This window comes from Anguilla anguilla, chromosome 14 (assembly GCF_013347855.1).
Source record: "Anguilla anguilla isolate fAngAng1 chromosome 14, fAngAng1.pri, whole genome shotgun sequence".
NCBI lineage: Eukaryota > Metazoa > Chordata > Actinopteri > Anguilliformes > Anguillidae > Anguilla > Anguilla anguilla.
In genome coordinates, this window is record NC_049214.1 from 4,742,135 (window position 1) to 4,754,326 (window position 12,192).

At 51.0% G+C, this 12,192-nt stretch overlaps 1 protein-coding gene across 1 annotated transcript in view; it reads right to left on the reverse strand.

The window, feature by feature from the left end:
* The window catches only part of niban2a (niban apoptosis regulator 2a), a 53,303-nt gene that overhangs the window by 4,745 nt on the left and 36,366 nt on the right, over window positions 1–12,192 (reverse strand). The window contains exons 7-13 of the mRNA XM_035391106.1: window positions 8,579–8,683; window positions 7,818–7,980; window positions 5,950–6,137; window positions 4,831–4,986; window positions 2,862–2,975; window positions 1,965–2,072; window positions 1,429–1,540 (exon numbers count right to left, since the gene is read on the reverse strand). Coding sequence (XP_035246997.1) covers window positions 1,429–1,540; window positions 1,965–2,072; window positions 2,862–2,975; window positions 4,831–4,986; window positions 5,950–6,137; window positions 7,818–7,980; window positions 8,579–8,683 — 946 coding nt within the window. The remainder of the gene's footprint in view (window positions 1–1,428; window positions 1,541–1,964; window positions 2,073–2,861; window positions 2,976–4,830; window positions 4,987–5,949; window positions 6,138–7,817; window positions 7,981–8,578; window positions 8,684–12,192) is intronic.

Here is a 12,192-nt window from a genome sequence, read left to right on the forward strand (position 1 = left end):
GTTAACATAGGTCATATAGGGAAGAGGGCGGGGATAACATAGGTCACAGAGCAGAGGGCGGGGATAACATAGGTCACAGAGCAGAGGGCGGGGTCAACATAGGTCACAGAGCAGAGGGCGGGGTCAACATAGGTCACACAGAAGAGGGCGGGGATAACATAGGTCACAGAGCAGAGGGCGGGGTTAACATAGGTCACACAGAAGAGGGCGGGGTTAACATAGGTCACATACAGAAGAGGGCGGGGTTAACATAGGTCACAGAGCAGAGGGCGGGGTTAACATAGGTCATATAGGGAAGAGGGCGGGGATAACATAGGTCACAGAGCAGAGGGCGGGGATAACATAGGTCACAGAGCAGAGGGCGGGGTCAACACAGGTCACATACAGCAGAGGGCGGGGTGAACATAGGTCACAGAGTAGAGGGCGGGGTTAATGTAGGTCATAGAGCAGAGGGCGGGGTTAACATAGGTCACAGAGCAGAGGGCGGGGTCAACATAGGTCACAGAGCAGAGGGCGGGGTTAACATAGGTCACATACAGAAGAGGGCGGGGTTAACATAGGCCACAGAGCAGAGGGCAGGGTTAACATAGGTCATATAGGGAAGAGGGCGGGGTTAACATAGGTCACATACAGAAGAGGGCGGGGTTAACATAGGCCACAGAGCAGAGGGCAGGGTTAACATAGGTCACAGAGCAGAGGGTGGGGTCAACATAGGTCACAGAGCAGAGGGCGGGGTCAACATAGGTCACAGAGCAGAGGGCGGGGATAACATAGGTCACATAGAGCAGAGGGCAGGGTTAACATAGGTCACAGAGCAGAGGGCGGGGTTAACATAGGTCACAGAGCAGAGGGCGGGGTTAACATAGGTCACATACAGAAGAGGGCGGGGTTAACATAGGTCACATACAGAAGAGGGCGGGGATAACATAGGTCACAGAGCAGAGGGCGGGGTTAACATAGGTCACAGAGCAGAGGGCGGGGTTAACATAGGTCACATACAGAAGAGGGCGGGGTTAACATAGGTCACAGAGCAGAGGGCGGGGATAACATAGGTCACATACAGCGGGGGGGGGGGGGGGGGGGGGCAAATATAGGGCAAATAGAAATACAGTTCCCAGTCACAACAACACCGTCAGGTTGCACACTGAATCTCTACCCATTTTATATGTGTACACACACATTGCTGTGGAACAGGGGTCTCCAAATCTGGTCCTGGAGAGCCACAGGTTATGCAGATTTTCACTGATTTGTTGAAAATGAAGCAAATGACCACACAGCTCACTCACCTCAGCAGGTTTCTTGGGTGTAAATGAATATAGGTAATTTTACAGGTCTAAATGAAAATAAAAAGCAGCAGACCCTACAGCTCTCCAGCTGGCCGTCCCTGCTGTAGCAGAGAATGCGTTAAGCGTCCTGCGCCCCACTCACCCATGGTGATGTCCTTCATTACAGACTGCAGCACCACCTCCTCAAACACATTCTCCACCAGGATGAACCGAGAGAAGTCCTCAAAGATCAGCTCCTGGAAGCGCGGCAGATCCTGCAAGGGAGGAAGTGATGTCAGAGAGGGGGGCGTGGCTGCAAACCTCATAACATATGGTGGGTGGGGCCGGGACAGAGAGGCCGAGACTGGTGCAGAGAGGGTTTGACGTCAGCACCTCAACTGCTGTGCTCTAAGGCCATAGGGCCAGGGATTTGTCCATTTTCCAAAAATCCAGCGAGGATGCTGGGTGTTCAAAATTTGGAGAGGAGGAAGAGGAAGGACAGCACTCCTTCATCACCTGGACTATTACGCTTTAGGGGTCAAGGGCAAGGTATACGTGGATTTTCATAAATTCTGGGAGGATGTGCGTTTGACCATGAGATTTGACCAGTGGGAGGTGCTGAAATCGGGTTCAGATGATGGGGGGGGGGGGCAGAAACGAGAGATGAAAAGGTGAGGTTTGAGTGACAGGACGGCTCACCCCCGCGCAGGACGGAGACAGCTGCTTCAGCAGGTAGGGGATGAGGATCTGCAGAAGGGCCTCTCTGAAGAACTTCTTCCGCACCGTGCTGCTGTCGTAGTCAAACTTCTGCAAGGGGGGGGGGGAGGCAAGAAGCACAAAGGGTTGGCGGAGGGAATCATGGGAAACCCATGCGCTGTCGGTCGAATTTTACCCCCCCCCCCCCCCACACACACACACACTTTCCTGTGTCAGACCAAAAATTCTAATGAGCCACCAGATACTCAGCTCTGTATTCTTAAAATGTAATGTACTGTCTCCCTGCTGTTCATGCCCAAACAGGCCAATTCGCTGCCTCTTATGAATATTCATGAAGAGGCGTACCCATGTACAATGCTGTGGCACTGGATGTTTCCACACTGTTGAGCTTCTATACCCACGGAAGCTCCTGCCACCAACCACAACCCGCTGTCATTAGGAAGTCTACAGGATGGACGGAACACAGGAGCCGTCTAATCAGTGGTAGCCTGACTCACAGGATATAGACTGTGGGTATAAGCCTGCCACTATCTGCGTGTTACCGTTTTTGCAAGGGCACCGTCACTGCATCCTGGTTCTTAGCGCCGCCCAAGACGATTGTGATTGGTTTAAAGAAATACAAACAAGCCAGAGCGTTTTTTCCCCCTATACCGGAATGATAATGTGTTGAGCCAGACCTTTCTCCAGCGCTGAAACGAAGTGTGGAGATAGGTCTGGCTATGCGAGACTAAATCAGTGGTAAGACTTTGAGCTACATTTTATGTATGAAAGGTGCTATGTAAATAAAGCTTATTATATTATTATTATGAGACTCGTTTGGGAGTCCAGCTTCCTGCTTCCTGTTTCCAGCTTCCTGCTTCCTGTTTCCTGCTCCCTCACCTTGACGACCCTGTCCTGGCAGCGCTGGATGGCCTTGCACATGTGCTCCTCCCCCGCGCTCTCCAGGTTCTGGTGCAGGAGCTGCTCGAAGGTGTACACCGCGTTGTCCATTTGCTGCAGGGGCCAAAGGCAGGCCACCAGCCAGGCCAGGGGAAGTGCAAGGGGTGGCCCGGAGACATGAGGGGAAACAAACAGAAGGAGAAGTTCTTTAGTTCTTTATTCATTTGCACACAATTTAAAATCAACAAAGGAAAAAAAAACTAGTAAGCAGAAAATTGTGCAGGTAGTGACAAGAAACCCTAAGGGGCTTAAACTCTAAGAAAGAACTCTGTGATTGTTCCGGTACGTTCTACAATGATCCACCTCACCTCAGGTCAGTGGTTCTTAGTGCTAGCCCAGGGGTCTTGCAACGCTAGCCGCGGGGAGTGCAGTGGTTTGCTGTTATTTACCATTTGATTGATCGTCTAGAGCCACTGATTACACAGTTAACTCACCTCACCTGATTTACTGGGTATGAAGTAGCTGGTGATTTTAAGGTTAAAATAAAAACCAACAGACCATGTGGCTCTCTAGCACCATGGTGACGGACATCTGCGCTGGTCTGCAGTTACACTGTACTGGAAGTTGTGTGCAGTACTACACCTGACCTCAAGAGGGTACCACTACCTCAGTTGAATTTATTAATCTTTTTTTTGCGGGGGGCACCATGTTAAGTAGTGGTAAATGAAGCCAGCATTTGCCAGTTATTCACTTAAAGTGAAAGTTGAGAGGAGAGCTTCGGTAGTTTCCACAGGTTTTATTAATGGAATTTTCGTTTAATTGTAAATATGTTCCTGTTCATGCTAAATAGGATAGCAGAACAGAATGTCTTTCTGGAGTGCCTCCAAGCCGGAAAGTCACAATCGACCACAGATCAGAACAGCTGACCTCATACACATATCTGTTCGGAACCACAGACTGCCCAGAGGGCACCAGTCACATGACCAGGAGAAGAGTCTCAACTGCTGTACTGTTTATTTTTGCCTGGCTTTCATGGCACACAAAATGGAGGAACCACAACAAAGCCCAGGGACAGGCCTCCATATCCTCTTGCACAGAGCGGGGGTTGAACAGAAGCCGTTTTTAAACCGAGCTGAGTGAAGTATATATATATAACATTTTTAAAAACATCTTTATTTAACCTGGTAGGTCAACTGAACATCCAGTTCTCTTTTGTAGTGAGGACCTGAGGAATCAAAGTGGGCAGAACTGCAACTAATTTTAAAGCCAATCGGTTTGTAGGGGGTGATTAGGTGGCCAAATGTAGAGAGACAGTTTTAGGGGAATTTCACCAGAACATTGGGTTTAACACCCTCACTTTCGATCACTAAAGGACCATTGCATCTTTATTGACCAGAGTGATCAGGATCTTGGTTCAATGCCCCATCAGAAGAACAGCACCTTCTACAGCATAGATGCCCCATCATTGATTTTCTATTTGGTCAAGAGGGAAGAGTGCCACCTACAGGCACATAAACACCTCTGCAAGCAACAACTTAGTTTTCCAGGGAGGTCTCCAATCCATGAACTAACACAGTCCCCACCTGCTTAGCTTCAGCACTTTGTCATGAGAAGAGTACAGGGTGGTACGAAAGCCAGTAATTAAGAGTTTTCAATTTTGAAACTTGATGCCAATTAGGAGTCACCAGTTGCCCCAGTCTTGTGTAGAATGTGTGGAGGTCAATTCCATCTGTAGGTAGATTTACCTACTAATTAACTGAATTACTTCAATTGACTGAATTGAAACAGAACTCACCCTGACCCTGCTAGGTGTATTATATCAATACATCTATGTTGACTGTGAAGGGCTTGAAAATGTACTTCTGTGTGAAAGGATGATTATGCAAATTTGGGACCTGATCTGGGTTGTTTACAGAGACAGATGGACAGACGGCAGGAGGGCCGGCGGTCAGCACACACACACACACACCCCCCTCATGAGGATCTGCGCCCTCTGGATGAACACGGACGGGCTGGACACGTCGAAGCGCTCCTGGAGGCCCTCCAGCTGCATCTTCTCCACCTCCTGATAGCAGCTCTGCATCTTCACCGGGTGGAACGCCAGCATGGAGATCTTCTCCATGTGCTGGTGATGGAGGGAGAGAGAGAGAAAGAGAGAAAGAGAGAGGGGAGGGAGAGAGGAAGAGAGGGGAGGCAGAGGGAGGGAAAGAGGAATGGGAGAGAGCGTGAGATAGATTACATATGATATGATTTGTGTGTGTGTGTGTGTGTGTGTATGTTGGATTATGAGAGACAAGCAAACTATCTGTACCACTCAGAGAGAGAGAGTACATCAGGTGCCAAGTGACAAAACTCTGGACAAACTACATCACACATGAGGAGAGACACAAGGTATGTCAAGCAGAGAGAGAGAGGGACACTATGTCAGATACTGTAACAAAGTGTATTAGGGACTCATAAACAAAATATATCATGACACTAATAAAGACACTACATTGAAACCTGACAGACAGCCAAGACCCCAGAGGACATCAAACACAGAGAGGAAGACTCACATCATACACTGATAGAGACAAACTACCCAAGAGCACTGGGACAGAGAGAACCACTGTGCGACAACACAGAGACAAACCTGGGACAGAGAGAACACAGTGACGAACCCCATCAGATCCTGGGGGCGAGAGCTCAGCCTGGTCAGAGACTCAGGCTGGAGGCTGTTTTCTCTGTGTGCAATGCACTACTGGAGTTTCCTGAATCCCTGCTTCTATGAGCTCAGCCTTCCCCAAGGCCCCAGCAATTTCAGACGTGTGGTCAACAAAGGACAGTGTGCTTGAGGACCCCTTAAGACACGGATACTCAGATCTGACCCTTGAGGCCATTAGCACTGCTGGTTTTCTTTCCCACCTGGAAGTTAACAGACTGATTTATGTCACTGTTTGGCCAGAGCTTCTACTCACCTGGTGCCCCAAGCCTAATTTAGACTCCGATTAGAGGGGAGGAACGAAAAGCAGCAGTACGGCTGAGGATCAATAGGTTGACAAGCCCCCACCTCACCTCTCACGCTCTCCAGCCCCGCCCCCCTCCTCACCTCGCCCAGCCTGTCCTTGTTCCCCTCGTTGAGGATGTTTTTGTTCATCTCCACCAGCTCCAGGGAGAAGACGTCCCGCACCTCGGAGAACCCGCCGCTGGTGGGCGCCATCAGCGCCTCCAGGATGGAGCTGATGTACGGTCGGACGCTCACCTTCAGCACCTGCTCCACCTTGGGCTGGACCACACCTGTAGGGCAGCGGGGAGGGGGGGAGGGGAGATACCATCAGCTACAGCAGAGGTCCTCAAACTTGCAGCCAGAACACCCACGTCTTTTCACTGCAGCCTCTGGTGTCCTTGCCCAGGAGGCACACCGCAGTCACCAGCAGGTGTCACTAGTGAGCACTCGCTCACACTGTAGCTCAGGGGTCCTCAATCTTATCCAAAAAGGGCCGGTGTGGGTGCAGGCTTTCGTTCCAGCCAAGCAGTGACACACCTGATTCTACTAATCAAGGTCCTTAGCAAAGACTACTCTAGTGGTTGATCAGTAGAATCAGGTGTGTAACTGCTCAGTTGGAACAAAAGCCTGCACCCACACCGGCCCTTTCTGGATAAGATTGAGGACCCCTGAGCTACAGTGTGAGCGAGTGCTCACTAGTGACACCTGCTGGTGACTACGGTGTGCCTCCTGGGCAAGGACACCAGAAGCTGCAGTGAAAAGACGCGGGTGTTCTGGCTGCAAGTTTCGGTTGATACTTGGCTTTCCACACCTTGGTTAAAAAAATACCACAGCCACCCAGTTGAAAGCCCATTTCCTCTATCCTCTGCCTTAGCCACTAAAAACTATGTTACATTTACATTCACATTACAGTCATTTTGCAGACACTTTTATCACAATGTCTCCGCTACATATCCATGTCCGGAGCAAGGTTTTATTCAGCCTTTACTGTAACTGAGATTCCCTGTAGGGAAATCCAACCCCCATCAACCGTACACAGTCAGGGCCGTGCCTACACACGTTGCTCCCCACCCCTCCTGCCACCGAACACAACACATTTCTGGGCGTGAGGACAATGCGGTGTTTACTGCTCTGCGGCAACGTCGAAATTCCCCCTCCGGTGCCATCTGAGGAATGCGGCTCGGCCACATTAGTGACATGCTATGAAAACAATATAAAAAAGCAGAGGAGTGTGAAAAAAACTCTATGTACACTACGTGGCCAAAAGTATGTGGACTCCCGACATCCAACATCTCACTCATATAGTTAATTTGGTAGGGACAATGCAAGTTAACATTGTAACAAGTTGGAGTGGTACTAACAAGTTGATGTAACTGATGTACCGCATCATACCGCATTATAGCTATAGCTAGTTTCTAACATCATGGGCATTAATGTGGAGTTGGTCCACCCTTTCCTGCCATAACAACCTCCACTCTTCTGGGAAGGCTAGATGTTGGGAGCATTGCTGCAGGGATTTGCTCCAATTGAGCCAGAAGAGCATGAGTGAGTGATTGGGCGATTAGGCCTGGATAGCAATTGGCTTTCCAACTGATCCCAAAGGTGTTGGATGGGGTTGAGGTCAGGGCTCTGTGCAGGCCTATAGGGACCTTGCTGTGTGCCCTGGGGCATGGAAAGGGCCTTCCTCAAACTGTTGGGGGAGCACAGAATTGTCTAGAATGATTGTATGCTGTAGCATTAAGATTTGCCTTCACTGGAACTAAGGAAAGTATACCTAGACCAGATACCGGTCCAGATACCTTTGGTCACATAGCGTATCATGAGCCATTGGGCCACCACTGCAAACACAGAGGGGGAGGGTCAGCTCTCCTGATCAAGGCATGCGATTGGTTAGTCAGGCAGGTGAAAGTAAGGATGGAGAGAGGAGCCGTGGGGGATGGGGGGGGGGGGGGGTGGAGGGGGGGCCTTACTGCGGATCTTCCCGGCGACGTGCTCCCTGGAGGTGATGATCTGGTCCATGTCGGTGCGCAGGGCGGCCTCCAGTGGGGGGCGCCGCGACTCGCAGATCTGCACGGTGGCCTCGTACTGCGCCCGCGTCTGGCCCAGCACCAGCGAGTACACCGCGTCCGAGATCTGAGGGGGGGAGGGGGGCGTGGCTTCAGCGAGGCAACCACCAGGGGGCGCCGCAGTCATTGTGACTGGATGTGCAGCAACCCCCATACATTCTGAATGCTTTGAAGGTCTCCATGTTGAACTGAAAAGCTGTTACACAGAGCTTCATGTCTAAGCATACAGGTTACAACTGGACTCAATGAGGCCTGGAACCCCTGCTGGAGAGACCCTCTCAGTTTATAAACACACACACACACACACACACCTGCACACACACACACACGCACACATACAGACACACACACACACACACACACACACACACACACACACACACACACACACACACACACACACACCTGCACACATACAGACACACACACAGACACACACACACACACACACGCACAGACACACACACACACCCGCACACATACAGACACACACACAGACACACACACACACACAGACACACACACACACACACACACACACACACATACGCACACATACACACATGCACACACACACACACACACACACACATGCACACGAACACACACATTCACCTGGCATCTTAAATGGACAAACAACATCTAAGACGGTAAACTAAACTGACCAGCATCCAGGACCTCTGTCTCTGCTGTAGTTTGCCCTTCAGACGAGGGCCAATCTGGTCCCTCAGCTCCGGGTGGAGGCTCTCCATCACTAGGTTAGCCAGGATCTGGGGGGGACATGGGGACACAGGGGGCGGAGTTATAGACATGACATCGGAGTGAGAGCGTACAAGGGAGTGTGACATCACAGAGGTCACACAGGGGGGCACTCACAGGCATGTATGCATATGTAACCCCACACACATACCAACAGACACCATTCCAGTTTGCATTCATGCGCCCGTGTTTGTGTGGGTCCCTGTGTGTGACGTCCTACACACAAATCCTTCTGAATAATCATAACTTCAGCTGCTGTGCCTGTACGTGTGCAGTCACACACACATGTATGCTTGTGTGGACCCTGTACAGTATGTGTGAGAGTGTGCGTGAGCGTGTGAGCGTCGGTACTGTGTGTGGAGAGTACATTGTGTTCGCTGTAGATCACATCAGAGACCGGTGAAAGGTCCTAGCGTTTGGCTCGGCGGCCCGTCTCCACGGTAACCGCGCCTGTCATTCGAGGGCCCGTAGACCTCCGGTGCCCACATCACAGGGCACACGCGACGCTGAGCAGCATTCAGCCAGGCCCCTGTTTAAAACGCCTCACAAACAGAGCCGTCACCGAAGAGCCCATCACAACGTGTCATCGGTCACAACGGCGACTGTGAATGCTAAATTACTGAACCCGTGTTCAGCAGTTGTCTACGATCATGAAAATGCACTTTTGTACGTCGCTTTGGATAAAAGCGTCTGCCAAATGAATGTAATGTAATGTAATGTGCTCAGGATGTCTGTGAATGGCCAGGTGCTCAGGGTGTCTGTGAATGCCCAGGTGCTCAGGGCGTCTGTGAATGCTCAGGTGCTCAGGGTGACTGTGAATGGCCAGGTGCTCAGGGTGTCTGTGAATGCCCAGGTGCTCAGGGCGTCTGTGAATGCCCAGGTGTTCAGGATGTCTGTGAATGGCCAGGTGCTCAGGGTGTCTGTGAATGCCCAGGTGCTCAGGGTGTCTGTGAATGCTCAGGTGCTCTGGGTGACTGTGAATGCCCAGGTGCTCAGGGTGTCTGTGAATGCTCAGGTGCTCTGGGTGACTGTGAATGCCCAGGTGCTCAGGGTGTCTGTGAATGCTCAGGTGCTCAGGGTGACTGTGAATGCCCAAGTGCTCAGGGTGTCTGTGAATGCTCAGGTGCTCTGGGTGACTGTGAATGCCCAGGTGCTCAGTGTGTCTGTAAATGGCCAGGTGCTCAGGATGTCTGTGAATACCCAGGTGCTCAGGGTGTCTGTGAATGCCCAGGTGCTCAGGCTGTCTGTGAATGCTCAGGTAATGTCAAGGGATGGGTTCAGGGCAATCCCGGCGCACTGATTTGCATGTAGAACTGTTGAAATGCAGTTCATTTTGGAGGCACATTAGGAAGCGTGGGAGGGTTTATTTTAGAACTGGAATAGTGTACTTTGTAATTATTCAGAGGGCACTGAGCAGGGAGATCCCATTCTTGTTGCCCGACAGCTAGCATTTGGCCACTAGCGATTTCACAAAGTAGGTTATAGTACTGCAATACTGTCTGTGCGCCTTTGTGAAAAAAATGATATTGAGTCATTGAGCAATTACAAGTTCCTTGACATTAAAAATGTGTGGTACTTCGTTGTATGTTCTTGCAGACTTTAAAACCTCTGGAGTTCAAGCCCCAGGTCCTCCAGTTGACCTCTCACTGGGCTCTGAATCACTACAAACGAGTCAGAATCCCCTAGCCCCCCCCCCCCACACCCCACACAAGAACATCCAATCAGCTGTCTTCTAGGCCAGCCACTCATCCCCAGCTAGTCACACTAGGGGTGCGTTCCAAGCGACCGCTGATTTTTTTCCCCCCACCTTTCCTAGTCGGGAAGGCCAAACGGGTCAAGAAATACGTGAAATGAACACCTGGGATCATGCGTTGTCGACGTCGGCTCATTCCACGCGCTCCCCCAGAGGGCCATGCTCTGCGCTCATGGCGGTTAGCGGTTAGCGGTTAGCACACGCATGCCTACATGGCGCCCGCTCCCTCCAGCCGAGCGCTAACGGAGAACAAGAGGCCTATTTGAGAGGGTGCGGCCACACCCCGATCACCCTGTTAGTGTGCAGAAAGGGGGGGACCCCTATTCCACACCCCCCCAAACCCAGCATATATCAAAGACCCCTCTGTGGGTACAGGCACAGACGCCTGCCAACCCGGAAGGTGCCCCCTGCCCCAACCCTTGTTATTGCAGGAGGGTGTAGGCCTTCTTTTTTTTATTTTTTTTTTTTGGTTTCTTTTTTGGGGGGTGGGTCTGTAACAGGCCTGGGTCTGGATTCGGTGAGTTTAAGTATGGGGACTGGAGGGGGGGGGGGGGGGGGCGGGCGAAGGGGTGTTGGTAGTACAAAGACAAGCAGGTGTTGAGGGAAAAGCACTGCTGTAAAAGTGGAATCTGGGATAGGGAGGGGTGTGGGGGGCTCATATGGGAGGTTGAGCGAGGGGGAAGGAGGGGGGTTAAAACAGAGTGAGATTGTACTCCGGGGTCACTAAAGAAACAAAAAAAGACCACAGGTCACTTTGTTGTAGTTCCGTGATACTCACACCACTAGATGGCCTGAAAGCGCCAGTCAGTTTGTAGTCCTCCACAGAAAGTCCACTGTAGTGTAATGGTCTGTAACTCAGTTTTCTAGCACGGCTTGTAACTCAGGGGGTTGCAGGTTCAATTCCCTACTGGGGCGCTGCCACTACACCCTCGAGCAAGGCCTTTCATCTAACTCACGTCAGTAAAAAAAAAAAAAAAAACGCGCAGCTGTATGAAATGTGAGATAAGATCTGGATAAGAGCACCGGACGATTGCCCAAAATGTAAATGTTAAGTCTCACTCAGGGACGCTTTGTCTCTGGTGTCTGAACTAAAGCACCTGGCATCTGCCATCGCACTGAAGACCAAACAGGCTCAGTTGTGTCTGAACTAAAATGCGCTCAAATAACGGAGGGGTGGCTGTTGGCCGACTGGCTAGCTGGTTAGAAGGCACAGTGTTTTTGTGAGGTGAGGTGTGGTGTGGTGTGGTAAATGAGCTGCGTTTTACGTCCTGTAGGTCTGCAGTAGGTACACGGAGGAAAAACACACTCAGTACCCCCAAACCCCACCCCGAGTCTCCTGTTTCAGCTCAGTCACCTCATAAAACTAGAGAAAACAAGCTGGGGAAACTGAGAAAGCGCCTTTCTACACACGCGCACACACACACACACACGCACATGCACGCACGCAGACATGCATGCATGCGCGGACACACACACACACACACACTGAGCCTTCAATTCTAATTTGGCATTGGACAGCACACAGGACTGCAGTCCACGTGTTTTGCTCAGCACCCATTAAGTTAACGGGATGCCTGTATAGCCTTGCGCCTGCGTTTCTGAAGCAGCTAACCAGCTCTCCAACGGCACTCTGGCACGCTGTGGAGCTGCCACCTCCGTTTCAGACATACCAGAATAATCGTTTCCACTGGTTTCCACTGGTCCCTGCCCAACAGTGCGCTCGACAGCAGAAAGGAAGTGGAGGGAGTTTTTATTTTTTTTCCTTCT